This window comes from Ptychodera flava, chromosome 7 (genome assembly GCF_041260155.1).
Source record: "Ptychodera flava strain L36383 chromosome 7, AS_Pfla_20210202, whole genome shotgun sequence".
Lineage (NCBI taxonomy): Eukaryota > Metazoa > Hemichordata > Enteropneusta > Ptychoderidae > Ptychodera > Ptychodera flava.
In genome coordinates, this window is record NC_091934.1 from 14,575,732 (window position 1) to 14,592,826 (window position 17,095).

The window sequence follows — 17,095 nt, forward strand, 5'->3', positions numbered from 1 at the left end:
CACTGTAAAGAGACACTGGGAGCATACCATTGCCGGAACTAACGCCACAACAACCTGTTCGCGTACAGAACCCGATCAACAAAACTTGGGAACCGGGCAGAGTTGTTGCACGCACCGACGAACCACGTTCGTATACAGTTGAGACTCCAAGAGGCGTATACAGACGCAATAGACGCCACATCAGACCAACAGCGGAGAACTTCAGCGAGGAAGACTTGCGAACACCTGACTACGATGATAACCCCGTTGATACTGCGTCTGAACCGCATATCACAACGACGTCCACACCCTTGAAGAAACCGGACTCAGCTGAACCTGTGCTCCGACGTTCACAACGTGTATCCAAGAGACCACAGCGTTTGGACTTGTGAACTAGAGAGACTGAACTCTTGTTATTTCAGTGCCTCAGTATTTAGAGTTCTCATTGAATCGGAACAATCATTTCATGAGATGGGACTTCTCTTTTTTGAGCACTGCCGTTCATTTTCTTTTTTTAAACACAGGGGGATGTTGTGTTATTGAGTTAATTAATTTATGCATGCTGATTGTATCGTTTCATATATGCAAATGTAGTCACATGATAGTTCCCCGCCTTCCACACATTACGCTCTCCCCACATGGCATGGCATGGCGGATGCGCATGTAGCACGTCTACGTCTCTATTCTCTTGAATAAAGTTTACTTGTTGGTGTTCAACTAAATGTCAGTCGTCCAGTGGTCACTATAATATAAAATCGAGCCCAAATGTTACCAAGAACACAACACCCGTCATTACACACTTTGACAGAGACAGCTTTAAAACTTATATGAGGCGCTTCCAAACAGCTGTAGCTCACATTGAATTGATTAATTTGATCCAGCCTCGACAGAATGGAATGGAAACATTGTAAATAGCTGGAACTGCCGTGAGAACAAGAGCGGAGGATGTGGCCTTAAAGGGATACACTGAGGCCAAAGGTCAAAACGGTAGCACGACATCTACTCTAATGCGTTGGCTACGGGTTTATGTACCTAGTGCAGTTGCTATTATTAGATCTTGGCTTGATTGGATGAAGTAGGGGTTGCAAAGTGCGTAGGAAGACACACCTAACTGGAGTACATGGTACATATAAAAGCGTAGCTGTGAATACGCAGTTACTGCTAAACTGTTTGTCACATTTTACTTCGTACCGACCAAATCAAGACAAAGAAACACGTACTCGCTACTTGTGTGTCGTTATCTATGCCACCAATAACGTGGACAGTACGAATTTACAATGGCATTCGTACAATCAAATTAGAAATGCGTGTCTTCTAGAGCTGTCAGATTACTGTTTGAAACCTATCAAATAATATGTAGACGCTGTTGTGTTCTGGCTACAAGGAAACAAGACATACCTTTTACCAGGAGTGCATGCATACATCCTATCAGAACGCTGAGAAGACGATAAAGCGATGTTCTTCTTGCCATTCCTTCGACAGCGGTTCAACGATCTGCTTCCTCTGGCTTCAGTCTAGGAAATGGCAAATTTTCACTAAGGTTTGGTGGTACTGCTAATAATCAACGCGTCTTCTTCAAAAGCTCATGTATTCAATTGCCGCTGCTGAAAGAATAGCCCTTCTACGGCATGTCAAGCTCATAAAATATAAGGTGGCTTTTGTTCTTCCAGAACTTGCGGAAGGTGGCTTCGGGTCGCTGAATAACGTGATAAGTACAATAACAAACCAACAAAAGCAACCATTCTTCACGTCTCATTTAACAACTTCTTTACTTCTGCTAATTCACTGGTTGCAGACCAATCAAAGCATAAATATAATATTACACGGCCTTTACTAAGCTTTAGTGCTTGTCTATCGTCATCTAAGCTGTATGTTGAAGTATTTCGCACCATGTAAGGCGCACTCAGAAAAAAAATGATTTCTATCAGGATGATGTACACTGGTGTTCGTCAGATTTGTCAAAAATCGTGGACGTTTACAGGCATCTGCCAAGGTTGAGCGTAACTCTCAAGGAGACTGCAACTACTGTAACTCGCTGTGTATCATTTCACCTGGACTGACCCAGAAAAGTACCACTTTCAAGGTCGCTTCCGCGTTCTATTCAAAATACATGTAGCAGGCTCTATTGTATTTCTTGTATTTTCTTTGGTCGAACTAGGTCACCCAAACAAAAGTTGAAAGGTGATTAATACCGTCCGAATTGCTCTTATTCAATGATCATTTGGTAAATTCATTTAAGACCTATATTACCTTATGATTTCACTTTACATTAAGTTTGATATCGTGTAAATTGTTGTGTATTTGTATTGTGTATTCGTAAATGTTATGTATCTCGTCAATTCTTCTGTAACTCTTTACCTAATCCATTATTTCTTAGCTACGATAAACAGCAAAAAACTCCAGCAGTTTGCATTGGACATACAATTCACATCACTAGGGAACATGATTATTTGCTGTCTACTGTGATAAAAAACAGGTAGGCGGTATGCGTACGCTTTCATTGACATGCACATACATACATACACTGATACACACATACACACAACAATATGATAACATCGCACAATACCGGTATAATACGTTTTAAATCATTTATAACCCACCACTCATTTTTTGTTACAGGTGACCTTCGCAATGGTACGGTAACATGAATTTTCTCGCAAACTAAAGCACCGTGTCAATTAATAACCAGCGTGATTGAAATGACAATGATAATGGGAGCTTGTTTTCTAGCAATTCTGAAAGTGTTCATTCAGTAATTTCTACGTCGAATTTAAACGCACTCTATTGTACAGCACGTAGCGAAGACACCGTAGTCAAAACCGCTGGGCCAAATCCCCATCTTTAAAAAAATGGTGGTGCAATAACCAAGCTAACTTGTTGCATTTTTTTCTGAATACGACTCCTCCATACTGTAAAGTTCTTGGAGCACTCGCACACACATACTTACTACCGTACATCACCACCACATACAAACTAGCAATTCAATTTATCTGCCGTTACGCTTTCGTCCCTAAGGTAGTTCGTGCCTCGAAAATGAAAGACTTAAAGTTTTCTTCAAACTTTAAACAAGCAAGCATTCAGCCATTCTATCCCGAAATCAAGGACACAAATTGAGATTTACCGTGCAAGTTTTGGTACCAGAGAAAGAAAATTTTAAATTCTAAATTGCTGCCATCCCTGTGTCAATTCCATGTGCGAAAATAAAATTCCCGATTTTCACAAAACTAAGCCAGTGAAAACTTTATTTATTCCATAAGCTTCAAAATGAGCCCCAACAAGCGGTAGGCCAAAAGAATATTGTAAAAGTTTGAGAGTCCGAATATCTGTCCCCGAGGCGCATTCTTCCCGAACGCGATTACATGATGTGAGGTCAGTTAAGTCCCTATCTAAAACATTGTGGAACAAGTTCTGAAAGGTTTCCAAGCATTTGATATCTTTTACGAAAACAACTGCACAGTCAAGAGAATCTGTAAATTCCACCTTCGACTTTTTGTAAAATAAAGTAAAAAATCTTTATGATATTAAAGAAGGGACCTGTTTGATTTTTTTTTCACTGGTAAGGAATGATGTTTCATTGCGTTTCATACTATCCAGGCTAACAACTTGCAACCACTGAGGTGTATTACGCCTGGGAAAGACGGTTTGAAGTGATACTTTTTTTATTGAACAAAAAGAATAAAAAACTGTCATACCACCTAAAAAGTGGCTGCTTCTATTAAGTTGTACAAAATTACACGGAATGTGATGTTTGTTGTCATGATTTTATTGCTAGTGAAACATTGAAGTTTAGTGGAATTAGAAGGGCATTGCACAAACTTGACCCATATCTTGATAATTTTTTCTAAACGATTTCACATTTTTGTCGGTACAATTAGGGACTGTGAGAGGACAAACCTAGAATATTTTACAAAGCCTCTTTTGTTATTCATTCCCACTACCTCATGAACATTAACAATGCAACACCTTTCCCAGCGTTTGCTAATCTAATTTCTATATCACGCCAAGCGGTAATAATGGTAACCAGCTCTGGGATAATACAGGTTACAATATATTCTGGTCAGGTCCAGATTAAATATACAAGACTTCGTCAAACTGATGAATATTCATTCAAAGTGTACGTTTGTAAATATCAACACTGTAAATCTAAGGCTGAACTGAAAGATCCAGTCTAGTGAAGGGCACTCTAGATTCCGTGTACTGTTTTAATATGACACAATTAACAATTAAACCCTCGATACTATATGCTTCGTTGCAACTGACACCAGATCATGTATTTGAGGTTTTGCTCATTTAGTTTTTGCTGAGTCATCAGGGTCAAATTCGATTATTAGGGGAAAAAAATAAAAATATATTGCAGCATCGGTATACCAACAAATAAGTCAAGCAAATATACCGTTAAAACGTTATTTTCCATTATTTTCTTTTTTAATCAAACTTTAATATTAAATGACTCAGCAAAAACTGAGCCAAAGCCAAAATGCATGGGCGGGTGTTAACTGTAAAAAATTGAAATCCTTTATAGACGAATGTTGACTATGAAAGCCCATAAGGGACACTTACATTGTGTGATTAGAATATCTCGAGAAGTTTTCAATCTCAAAAAACGAACTTGAGCATCTCGAGATAAATATTTTAAATAATTATAAAAAAGGAAAAGGAAACTGGTAATGAGTATACGTTGAGGTTGCCAATATACTTAATATACAATAAATTGGGAAGGCATGTCCCCAATTCAGACTTATCTGTTTCTTTTATCTACAGGTACTGTACAATTGCATTTTAAACTTCGCTATAAAATAGCAAGAACACGATGGCGATGAAAATAGATCCTGAGTTCCGTGAGCATTTGGCGCAAGTCGGACTCTCGTCACTCCATGTTCCATTGTCACATGTGACAGTTTTTGATCCAATCAAACGGAAGCCACTGTTGCATGCAAATGATATGCTGTCACGATGGTTTTTATTTTCTCCAAGTTTTCGTCCATTTTTCGGAGTTCCTGGATCCATACAGTTAACTGAAATAAAAAAGCAAGTGTGCGTGTCAAGTACTCTCTGATGGGCAACTGATCTAGTTGAAGAGGAACATGAGATAAAAGAAGATGCTTCAGACTGAGACGATTACATAAGAATTTCAGGCGTTCTCGTTCTTACTCGATTCATGAACACTTCTCGACATTTCAAGAAAGTACCATTGCAGACTTCGTTTAACACTGCAGTCTTATAATCATAAAGTACAAACGTTGAATGAACAAGTCGATGTTTTCAAAATTAATACACATTTTTGACAAGAAAGAAGTTTGAAAGATAGTGTAGAAAGTAGAAAATCCGAATTTCGAGATGGATAGCAAAACAACACTACTAGATTTCGAAGTGCAAATTGTAATGTCAGCTGCCTGAACTCAATATTTTAAGTCGAAGCTATACGTGGCTTGGGAAAATTACGCACGGAAGCAGTTGTCAGGAGGCAGTCGATCACGTGACACCACAGTGCTACCGAGATACCACTGGCCATCAGACTGGCACGTCAGTGACGTATAACCAGACTGGGTCGTATCGACTTTACAGGTGAAATCTACAACGTCTCCAGGTTCGTAGTACCCTTGCCACGAGGTGGTGGAGAACGTCTTCCAAGAGCTGGGTGTCCTAGGGTCGGCACATGCAGCTGAAAAAAATGGAACGTGGACTAGGAATTATTCATCAAAACAGGCGTGTCGTAACAATAGAAAGAAAATTTTTGAATCCTGAATTCAAAAGTTTTATGTAAATATTTAAGGTGGTTGGAAAGGCTATTTTTGCACAAATTCTTTTCTCAGAGTTAATGTCAAGTTTCAAGTGTTGGAATCAAGATATTTAGTTCAAATTTTCAGGATAACTCCCTTAGTTAATATTTTCTCCAAAGAATATAAAATTGTATATTTGCAGCCATGATTTTGAAATATGACACCAGTAAATATTAAAATTTAATTTTTCATATTTTTTTTACATATTTGAATTAATAATAATTGGATAGTATTAATATTACCAAATTAGTTATAAATATGTTGACACTATTTATTGTAAGATTTGTACGGCAGGATTTGTAAATAAAATTTGTTTTATGATTTTACATGGGTTTATATATCAAAAAATTATTAAAAATTCTTTCAAATTTCAAAATGTGATTTTTCAAAAAGTACTTCAAATACAGGAAAATTGTGCCGTACAAATCTTATCTGTAACCTTGTTAATAGGCTGTAAAAATTCCATGTCCATATCTCATTTCAAAGTTGGATTAAATTGGTATAAAATTATGTAGGAAAACTGTTATTCTGTCAAAAATGTTGAAAACAAGCCATATTTGCACCCCTCTTTTGAAGTCATAGAGCAGTTTATTGGTTAATCTCACTTTTGACACCTCTTTGACACTCAAAGAATCTAAAAATGCATTTACAATAGCAGTCACTCACTCTGAATGCCAGCACCGCCTTGTCAAACTTTCCTGAAAAACAGCAAATAATGACTTTCCCTTTTCAAACATTTTATTAAAAGCTAGGGGACCTCTACCATAGTTATACACTAAGGACTCCCCAACTTCTTCTTCTTTGGTCAGTTTTTCAGAAGTTTAACAGGCTATAACTCTGCAATGCCTTTGTGCCCAAATGTCTAGTTTTTTTTATTCCACAGAGAATGTTGACTACTTTTATATTTAATAGTTTTGTTGAAATTTATAACTGACGCTCTAGCCTTTCCAACCACCTTAATTCGTGTTATTAAAATACGATAGTAATATTATAACAATTTAAAGTGACTATATGCATCGTAATCTATGATTCACACAGCAAGGAAGTGTTTTACTTTGGAAAAAGTAAATTCGATCATCAACAACATGCATCAAACGTCCATTATCGGCAGTTTAGGCGACATCTTTCCCGACAGAATCTCTAATGCTAAAAGACTAGCTCACATTGTAAAACCGGCCATATAAGTTACATGACTAATTTGAATTTTTAATAAGTGAGCATTAGAAATTCAGATATCTTACAAAGCGACATCATTACAGAAATTATCATTCCAGAACTTGCTTTCCAGATAAACTTATGAGGCGTTAGGTTACACGACTTAAATTATGTGACAAGTTACAAACAGCGCCGCTCATCTTGTTCGGATTTCTCATATTTACTATTTGTTGCGTTAACAATGTAACGAAATGGACAAACAAGGACTCATGATATATGCCTGTGCAACGTTGTTCAAGACTGACTTTCAACTTTCAATGACTCTAAAAATTAAAAGAGAGAGCTAGAAAGTGGATGAGAGGTTATTAATCCAATTGTTATGGAAAACTCGCTTAGGGCAGGATGCGCCTCGGAGACATATATTCAGACTCTCGAACTTCTCTTTCCTCATCTCGCACGTTTGGGGCCTATTTTAGTAAAGCCCTTGGAATAACAAACGAATATCATCTTAGTTTTTCGAAATTAAAGTTAACAAAGGATTGCCGCCATTTTAAATTTCAAATATTGGTAAATGTACAGTAATTGTTTCTCTAGTACCAAACTTTTGCACTGGCGACCCCGATTTTTATTCTTGATTTTTAAAGTGAATGATTGAATGATTCCTTGAAGAAATGATGACGAAAAGTCTAATTTAATTTTCGGGGTGCATACTACCTCGATAGCTTTGTCAAGTAATAGCTGGTTTACATATCAGTTACAAACCTTGGCAAGCGTCGTCGCCTAAAGTTGGATTCACAGTAAATCCTGGCCCTGGACCAAGGTATACACATACGTATCCTGCATTGTATTTTGGTGAGAAGCCCTGGTCACACGATACGGAAAATATCTCACCACTGTCAAGCTCTGTGTCGACAGAGACAGAGGTACCCTCACACGATGTTTCAGATTCTCCAAGGTAACAAAGCACATCGGAAGGAAAGTCCGGTAAAACACAGCCTCCTGAAGGAAAAACACTAAACTTATAAACACGAGAAAAACAAACAAGCAAACAATATCATGGAAGAATTAAATAGTAAATATAAATATAAACTTGCACAATGAATGTTAGTATAACCCGAAAGTACAACTTGTGGACGGAAGATTTATGAATGTATCAATCGGCAAATTGACTATTTGTAAGTGTTAAATATATCATGAAACTGTTTTATTTTGTATATATTTCAAAATAACAAGTGACACAAACTAACCATCCTTTTCATAAATAAACGGTTTTTCAAATGTTTAAAAAATATGACTGAATTACGAAGAAACTCCTCATTACTCTTGTCATTGAAGTGTCCAGGTAAGGCTGAGACAATGTCCAAAAGATATATTGGTGTATATATTATACCAGTATATTGATGGTGTAAATCAAGCTATCTGATTGGTCGAGACGTGAAAATTACTGTGGTATATTAGTGATATACCCCAGTGACATACCGCAGTAAAGTTGCAATCAGTGCAAGTCGCCCTGATATGAATGTGGATTTCCTTTCTCAAATACAAAAAGACTAGAAAAATTCTGACCAGTTCAACTCAATACGCACTCGCTATCGCTTGTTCGTATATATGGAGAACTGGTCAAAATCTTGTGGTATACCATCCCCCGGGGGTGTTTTATTGCTTAATTATAACACTTCATGATGGTACCGTTTTTTAGTTATAAAACAATGAGATCAACAAACTGATGAAAATCCACTCTGCTTTGTTTGGAATTCGTCTTCGAGTTAATGATTATAAAACATCTACAAGCCAAATATTATGTATGTCCCTTTGATAGTTATGTGATAGATTCAGCAACTTGGTTTTTACCCAAGTAGGAAAAGGCACTGATTTCATCTAAACGACTTTAAAAAAGCTCACTTTACAATTAAATGTCATGTTACACATATGTGATAGAATTAAACAATATCCAATAGTTTCAACTCACCCGAACATGAAAAGTCGGAGACTCTAGGATACCACGTGCCATCGTCTTGACAAACTGGACCAACGCCCCCGAATAAAGTCCTACCATTGGCAGATCCTGTATCGTTACACGTCAGCTCAACAGTTTGACCAACTGGCACAGGATATGACACGGAAGGTGATCTCTCTTCGACGTACCGTGCGAGTGAATCTGTCCATCTTGCACAGCCTGCAAGAGAGTGGAGAACAATTATGAAGCAAATTGCTATCCTAACCGCGTTATCCGCTCATAAAGTCAGTGGCGGTTTTATCTTCACCGTAGTTGGAACGACTCGGTTGATGCTTTCAGTAAAAAAGCATAAAAAGCGCATACATAGGCACTTGATGCCAACGTGACCAGACATCTTTTGTGCTTTTTTACCGTCCCTGATGTTATCAAACTTTTCATCTGTGATTAGTCGAATTTGCCATACGCATGTTGCCTGGATGCCAAGATAGCGAGAATCTCCTTCGTGTATACTCACCGCACGTGATGGGAGTGCATCCCGTTAAAGCGCCATCATCGGGCAATCCGTGCAACGTCATTTGCGGAGACTCGATCCTGACACAGAGTTCTGTCTGAGCAGTGCAGGTAAAACCCGCTAGATTTACCATATAGTTGGTTACAGTGAAGCGCAGTGTGTCGCCTGCAATTAAATCTTGATCGGCTTCGTCCTGTGGGATGTTGGCAACTACTTCTGCGGTGCTCTCACTGTCTTTTTGAACGAATACTACAAGTTGCCACGTGTTTGTACCGTTTGCACCAGCCCCTATTGTACTGCTAACGACATCGGCCGTAAAAGTGACGGAATTCATCATGTTTGCAGTCAAAGGATCTCCAGAGACGATCGAAACTGTGACATCATTGATTAGAACACCTGCATGTAAAAAGTCATCGGATAAAGTCTCGTTATAAACGTTAAGCTTAGAGGGCGTTTCTAATAAGCATCTGTAGTAATATCTTGATAGTGCGTTTCTCACTTTTTATAGAACTTCCTGAACTTCCCCTCACTCTAATTTTTTGTTTGATTGCCAAAAATAAAGATGTCTTAATGAAACAATGAGAGAGAAAATAAGACTGCTTAAATTCAAACTCACTGGCGCACTTAGGTGGTTCGTCACTCCAGGTTCCATTGTCACACGTGACAGTTTCTGATCCAATCAGATTCAAGCCACTGTTGCATGCAAATGATATGCTATCACCATGGTTTTTATTGTCTGAAAGTTTTCTTCCGTTCTCTGGAGTTCCCGGGTCGCCACAGTTCACTGAAAATACAAAGGTTACGTCACGAACGCAGGTTATGATGGGCCAGGTTGTCGCACTTACAATGAGAAATCACAAATCATTAATAAAGAAAAGTTATGTGACAATTGGGGAAAACAAAGTTAACAATGACAAAGTTTGGTGTGATCAAGTCTACACTGTTGAACAGAATACACCAAATATTTCTCATTGAAGGAGATGCTTTACGGTGCCAGTTATGAAACTCGGTTTGACTGAGACGAAAACAAACCTGTTTGTTCCTAGTAAATGTTCTTATGAAAATACAATTAATGTTGCTAAATTAATTTCGACGATGAACTGTGAAATTAGAATTGCAATCATTGTTATTGAGTAACTCCCTCGATTCTTGAGACCGAAGTGAATATGATAAATATCATAATTTTTCACGGCATAAATTTTACCCTAAAAGGTGAAATATGCAACTACTTCGCTACTTACAAAAGCAGGTGTCAGGAGGTAGTTGATCATCGGGTACTACAGTGCTACCAAGATACCACTGTCCATCAGATTGACATGTCAGTGACGTATAGCCAGACTGAGTGGTATCGGCGTCACATGTGAAATCTACAACGTCGCCGGTTGCATAGTAACCGTTGTGGGAGGGTGGCGGTGAACGGTTGCCAAGGGCTGGATGACCGGGGTCGGAACATGCAGCTGAAAATATGCAAGTGAAGAGTACATTTTGATCAAACACGCCAACGTAGGTTACAAATAGCATTCAAAACTCTACTATATTCTACAACTTCTGTTGACTAGCATATTAGTAGTTACAGGCTCAGACGTGAAGTATTGATTCTCTCAGTATGTCTAACATTTGTCCATGTGCGTATCGGTCACACTTTTCGTAAATGGTCATTATAAAACCGTCTTTCGCCATCGACTGATATAACAATGAAAACAGACTTAATATGCCGCATCTATCAATTGACTTTGGCAGTGGTCAGCGGTTTCTTGGTGTTTCATTGTACTTGTAATCTATCTAAAAGACAGTGCATATTTCCGTAAAAGATTACCTTTGAGAAACCATAGGTGAGGGTTTTAAGCGTTGGCTACTTATTTTTTTTTTGACAAGTAACGTCAGCTGAACTATAACTTCCGGTTACAAACCTTGACAACCGTCGTCACCTAAAGTTGGACCCACAATAAATCCTGGCCCTGGACCCAGATATACACATACGTATCCTCCATCGTATTTTGGTAAGAAGCCATGGTCACATGATACGGATAATTTTGTCACTGCTGTCAAGCTCTGTGCCGACAGAGCGGGAAGTAGCATTACACAATGTTTCCGATTCTCCAAGGTAACAGAGAACGTTGGATGGAAAATTCGGCAGAACACAGCCTCCTGAAGGAAAACAATATAATATGCGAAAATTAGGCATAAAATTGAATCACAACACATGGGGAAATATTTAGTGAAGATAAAACTCGGATAAGATTGAAAACACTGACATCAATAGATATAAAAGAAGGAGAGTTCATATCATTGTGAACAACACAGCGATTTTATCAACCACAGAGTGCAAGAAATTTGATTGACCGGTTCATGATCTTTTCAGGACGATACTCTTGACTAATAACACAATACTAAGGCCGTGATTTCATAATAAAAGCATGTTTGAGATATTATTGTGGTTAGGTTTGTATAAAATGTTCTTATGTGTCCGTATTGTGAAGGATTACGTGCATGTATCTCGTTCAAAATAGTTATTGTTATGTAGGCCAGATCTCTTTTAAAGCAAGTCAATGGATTTATCTTATAATCAAAAATTTAGATTTTCTAGCGACAAGTTGTTATATCCTTCAAGCAGTCAGTCAAATCACAAATAAGCCAAACATCGAATGTCGAGTAAGACATTTTTCGTTTGTAGCTCATTGACGATGTGTACGACTGTTCATGTTTGAGTTCTTGTCTTGACCAGTTCTGAGCTTCACATGAAATCTGAAGACGTAAATACAGGTTGAATTCACTCTTAGAGTCTTCAAGTTACTTTCATCAGCCAAACTGTACCAAACTGTGGACATGCCAGCGTGGACATGCCAACGGTTATGGGCTATTGTTTGATCATGAAATGGAGTGACCTTCAATTGGGCGTCACCCCGGTACGACCGCGTTTTAAGAGTTAGCTGCCGCAATAACGGTGTATTCACAGTTATCTTGACATTGTACCACAAAACAATGCGGTAATAGAGCCAATCTGCGTAGTTTACAACAGATCTGTTGTATCTGTGTAGTGTACAAACAGATCTGTGTCACAAATCTGTCATATTATGTCTTTTATCAAACATTTCCAGTTCAGCGCTGTCTCCACAGGCTAAAGTTATGACCAGCGTTCTTCTCAGTGAACTAAAACAACCAGTGATCGTCCGCCGTACAGACTTCACTTTTAACTTGCCCCATTCGATGACGACCAATCATCACGTACTGAGACTGAAATATTCAGCCATGTCTGGAGTTAGCGAAGACCAGAACGTGACTGAGCTTTCAGTCTTTTACGTACTTGGCTGAGACAGATTTCAACCTGGCAGGAACCAGTTATTTATCATGGCCAGCTTTAGCTGGACCAAACTTCGAGTCAATAAAACTTTAAAGAGAAAGTAATAGACTGACACATAGTGAATAAACAGAGTCAACAAGAACACACATGCAGGCGTATATATATCTTAGTTCAACTAAGTAGAATGACGATAATTAGTATGCGTGATAAATGTAACCAATACATTATTGTAGTTTAGCCTTTGGCTGAATTGGATGAGGAAGGGATTGCGAAATGTTCAGATAGACAACGCATGAAGCATATTTGCTGATAACCCCATTTTACTGTTTATCAATGAAACCCAAGCCATGAAAATGTACTGCTGGGGTGTTTGTATCTAAGTCAATCTTCGCGTGGACGACACCAACTTGTAATTTCCTTCATAAGATGACGTCAGAAGAGCGGATATGAAAACACTCGAATGATATTTCGAGACTTTTGTACGTTACGGTCACAAGGAAACAGAATACATACCATCGACCAGGAGAGCATACATAGATGCTATCAGTAGAATTAGAAGATGATTAATCAGCGGACTTCTTGCCATTTCTTCATAATGTTTCAACGATCTGCTTCCTTTCAAAATGGCTTCGGCCTCTGGAGTGAGAATTTGTCATTAAGGTTTGGTGGTACTGTTTGTGATCAACGCGCCCCCTCATGTGTTTGCTGGTGCTGAAAGAATGACCCAGATAGGGCAAGTCAAGCGTGTAAAATATATGATTGGGTATTGTTCATTTAGAAGACGGCCTACTGTTGCCAGGTACCGTGTGACAAGTTTTAAAAAACCAACAAAAACAGAGACGATTCACAATTCACAAGCTTCCAAGTATTTACCTTTCGCCTATTGCAAATCAAGCAAAAGTGAAAATTACCTTACCTAAAGCATTGTTCCACTCTCGCACAGGGTGTGTTTGTATTTTCCTCTATTATAAAGACACCCCTCAAACAAACGCTAATTTCTTCTACAGTGAGGATGTAGCCTCGCGTTTTGGGAGTGGCGCAGATCATAGACACTTTGTTCACGACTCGAAATTTAATGGCTTAAAACTTTTGCTCAAATTTTCCTCATTCTTTTAAGGAAGGAAGTATAAAGAATCGAGAGTCGTCGTGCAAAATTTGGTATTAGAAAAGCAAAGTACCAAATATCTGCCGACACTTGAAATTCAAAATGGTCGCCATCCCTGATAACTCTATGGCGAAGATTAAACTTTTGATTTTTAGAAAACTAAGACGGTGATAACTACTCCAAGAGCTTCAAAATGATCCCTACAAATGGTAGAGTAAAGTTTTTTACGTCTTATTTTTTTATGAAAATCTAAACATTATTATTTATTCCCATAAGGTCAACACAGGGACGGCGGCCATGTTGAATTTCAAATACCGGTAAATTTTAGGTAATTTGTATATCTGGTATCAAAATTTCACAGTGTAACCTCTGAATTTTTGTTTCCGAAAATTTAAAGTTTTCGTTGGAAAAAGTTGAGCAAAAAATGAAGTTTCCCTCTTCGAGATGCATACCATCCTGAACAGTACTTTCCGATCACTCTAATCTTTAGTTTGGCTTTCACGATATGAAAGTATCTGGAAGGTGTCTCCATGGGAAAAGAGATCTAAATGTGGTAATTAAAGCTTTCTTTCACAGTTAATTAAAGACGCAATAAAAAAGAACTCACTGGCGCCCTTAGGTGTTTCGTTACTCCAGGATCCATTGTCACGTGTTATAGTTTCTGATCCAATCAGATTCAAGCCTCTGTTACATGCAAATGTTATGTTGCCAGATGGTTGTGTTGTCTGAAAGATTTTGCCCGTTCTCCGGGGTTCCTGGATCATCAGAGTTCAACGAAATGACAAAATATCACCAAATTACTAGTGTCAATAACTTTTACCTTAAAGCCCTAATAGCTGTGAATGTGTAAAGAATCGATTTCAACATATTCTCAGTTTTCCAAGAGTTTTCTTTTAAGCCCAATTAAAGACTGAAAAAAGTGTAAAACGCTATCATAAGTGTCGAAAGTGGCATGTAAATTCAAACGTTGTAATGTCATTTTAGATTTCTCGCCATTTTCAAAAACTAATAATGTGCCAGAGAAAAGAAAGAATACAATAACAAATTTGGCCAGCTTATCTTGCTCATTCAAATAAAGGGAATTCGTGCTTGCTTCATTTATGATCACGATGTGTATGTGCAGGAAATACCGCAGTTTTAGTACTTTTCCGGGGGGGGGGGGCGCCATTTTATGAGTGCGGCACCCGTCTATTATTTAACCTGTCAAAACATGTAGGCGTGGCTCAAATCAGCAAACAGTGATACTTCTACACATGTCCCCCTGTTAGCACATTTACACGAACCAACTTTGGTTTGAAAATAAAATCATTGAAAAATAATGCATAAACACGCAGCTAAGGCCAAAAAAAAAAATTGTGTGTTTCCTGTAACATGCTCTTCAGAAATAGGGTAGGTAGGTAGGAAAAAAAATTTTTTGGTAATTTTTTTTTCTCTGCAAAAAAGAAAATGTGAAAATTTTAATACCCTTCGACAAGGGTCAAGGCATCGTCATTGTCAACACAAAAGATTACATACACGAATGCAAAAGACAATTACGCAACACTCAGTATTATACACAACTAGACAGTGACGACACAGAACAAACAGTAAACAAAGTACACGAACTATTAAACAAAATGTACGAGAACAAACACATCGACCATGATACTTATAAGTATCTCGATCCAAAAAACATAAAAATCCGTACCCCGCATTGGTACTTATTGCCTAAAATTCACAAACCGCCGCCTGAAAACTCAACGTTTGCAGGGAGACCAATATTTAGTGGCTGCTCCAGTCCCACTAACAGAATTTCAGAATTCTGGATTACTTCATAAACAAATGTGTCCAGCAACAACCGTCAAATATAAAAGACACAACAAACTTCATACAAGGAATAGAAAAAAAAACAAATTTCCCCCAACATGCATTTCTTGTAACACTCGACGTGGTGTCGATGGACACAAACACAATTCACGACGAAGCGATTCGGCTAGTCAGTGAAACATTAAACTCACAAACCTCGCTTCAAACAAATACGGCATCAAAAAACCACCCACGGAAGACTTAATAGAAATGCTTTCACTAATTCTAAAACACAACAGTTTTGAATTTAACAAGCAATATTTCCGCCAAACCCGCGGCTGCAGCATGGGATCGAATGCCTCGCCAGAGATAGCAGACATTGCTTTTCATGAACTTGAAAAGAAAATAATCGTAAACAACCACAACAACATTCACTTCTGGAAAAGATTCAGAGATGATGTCTTTGCAATCTTTCTGGGAACACAAACCGAACTCACTAACTTCATTCAAAAAATCCACACAATGCACCCAACGTTTAAGTTTTCATACGAAAACTCAACACAAGAAATTACATTCCTAGATGTAGTAGTTTTCAAAGGTGCAAGATACCACAAAGAAAATATCCTCGACATCAAAACACATACTAAACCAACAGACACATTCCAATTTCTACATAGAGAATCGTGTCACCCGACAGCAACATTTAATGGCTTTATCAAAGGTGAAATCCTTAGATACGCTCGCACTTGAAACAACAATGACGACTTTACTAAAAAGGTCGCTTTCTTTAGAAACAAACTACTCGACAGAGAATACAAAAACAATGAAATCACGAATATAACAGAAAAAATAAACCACAGTATTCGTAATACACTAACAAACTGTACAAGTACACGTAAAGAAGCAACAAACAAACTCATCTTCAGTACAACATACAGCCCTTACATAAAACAAAAGATCTTAAGGGAAGTCTTTTGAAACATTTGGCTGAACTGGAGAAGGACTCAACACTAAGGAATCTATTCCCAGAATCACCAATCATTGCTTACAAGAGAAACAAAAACCTAAAAGACACACTGGTCAAAACAAAATTTACAGAAGTAAAGAAACAAAAACCAAACAAACCAGACCACCAAACGGACTCACAACGAGACCCAAACATTGATATTCTTGCCTCGCTATTCGAAGAGCAAGACCACTAAAATACATTAAAATGAATTTTCACAAACACAAACTAAGGAAAGAATCTACATTGCGATTGATGAGAAACCACACTCGGGTTTCGAAACGCAAGCGTCAAAGGGCCACTCATCAACTTTGTAACACCATAGGTCCGGCTGCGTCTCTCCATAAGCTTTCCCCACACAAACAAAACATTACCGTACACACTAATCCAAACTTCCCTACAAATATCCGAGGCGAAACAAACATTTCATTAACAAAAAAAATCGGATAAAAATGTAGGAACACATTTTTGAAACGAATCAAACACAAACTCGACACAAAAACATTTTGGATA

General features: G+C 38.0%; 1 protein-coding gene and 1 long non-coding RNA gene across 2 annotated transcripts; both read right to left on the reverse strand.

Moving 5' to 3' along the window:
• Positions 1 to 3,623: 3,623 nt before the first annotated feature.
• On the reverse strand, positions 3,624 to 5,620 carry LOC139136835 (uncharacterized). Its single transcript, XR_011553261.1, has 2 exons — positions 5,429 to 5,620; positions 3,624 to 4,997 (listed from the first exon to the last, which is right to left on the reverse strand). It is a non-coding gene; the product is annotated as an uncharacterized lncRNA (long non-coding RNA).
• A 3,660-nt stretch (positions 5,621 to 9,280) lies between these two features.
• On the reverse strand, positions 9,281 to 10,906 carry LOC139136284 (complement decay-accelerating factor-like). Its single transcript, XM_070704011.1, has 3 exons — positions 10,627 to 10,906; positions 10,002 to 10,169; positions 9,281 to 9,781 (listed from the first exon to the last, which is right to left on the reverse strand). Exons 1-3 carry the CDS (start codon positions 10,904 to 10,906, stop codon positions 9,309 to 9,311), a joined length of 921 nt encoding a protein of 306 aa, XP_070560112.1. The 3' UTR covers positions 9,281 to 9,308.
• Positions 10,907 to 17,095: the final 6,189 nt, after the last annotated feature.

What these genes read in the sequence shown, in the direction of transcription:
- LOC139136284 (XM_070704011.1), bottom strand. Translation starts at nt 10,906, where the DNA reads ATGCTATTTGTAACCTACGTTGGCGTGTTTGATCAAAATGTACTCTTC. An exon ending in ACCTCCTGACACCTGCTTTT is followed by an intron (nt 10,170 to 10,626) that starts GTAAGTAGCGAA and finishes TTGTATTTTCAG; the next exon opens with TGAACTGTGGCGACCCGGGA. An exon ending in CGAACCACCTAAGTGCGCCA is followed by an intron (nt 9,782 to 10,001) that starts GTGAGTTTGAAT and finishes TTTTACATGCAG; the next exon opens with GTGTTCTAATCAATGATGTC.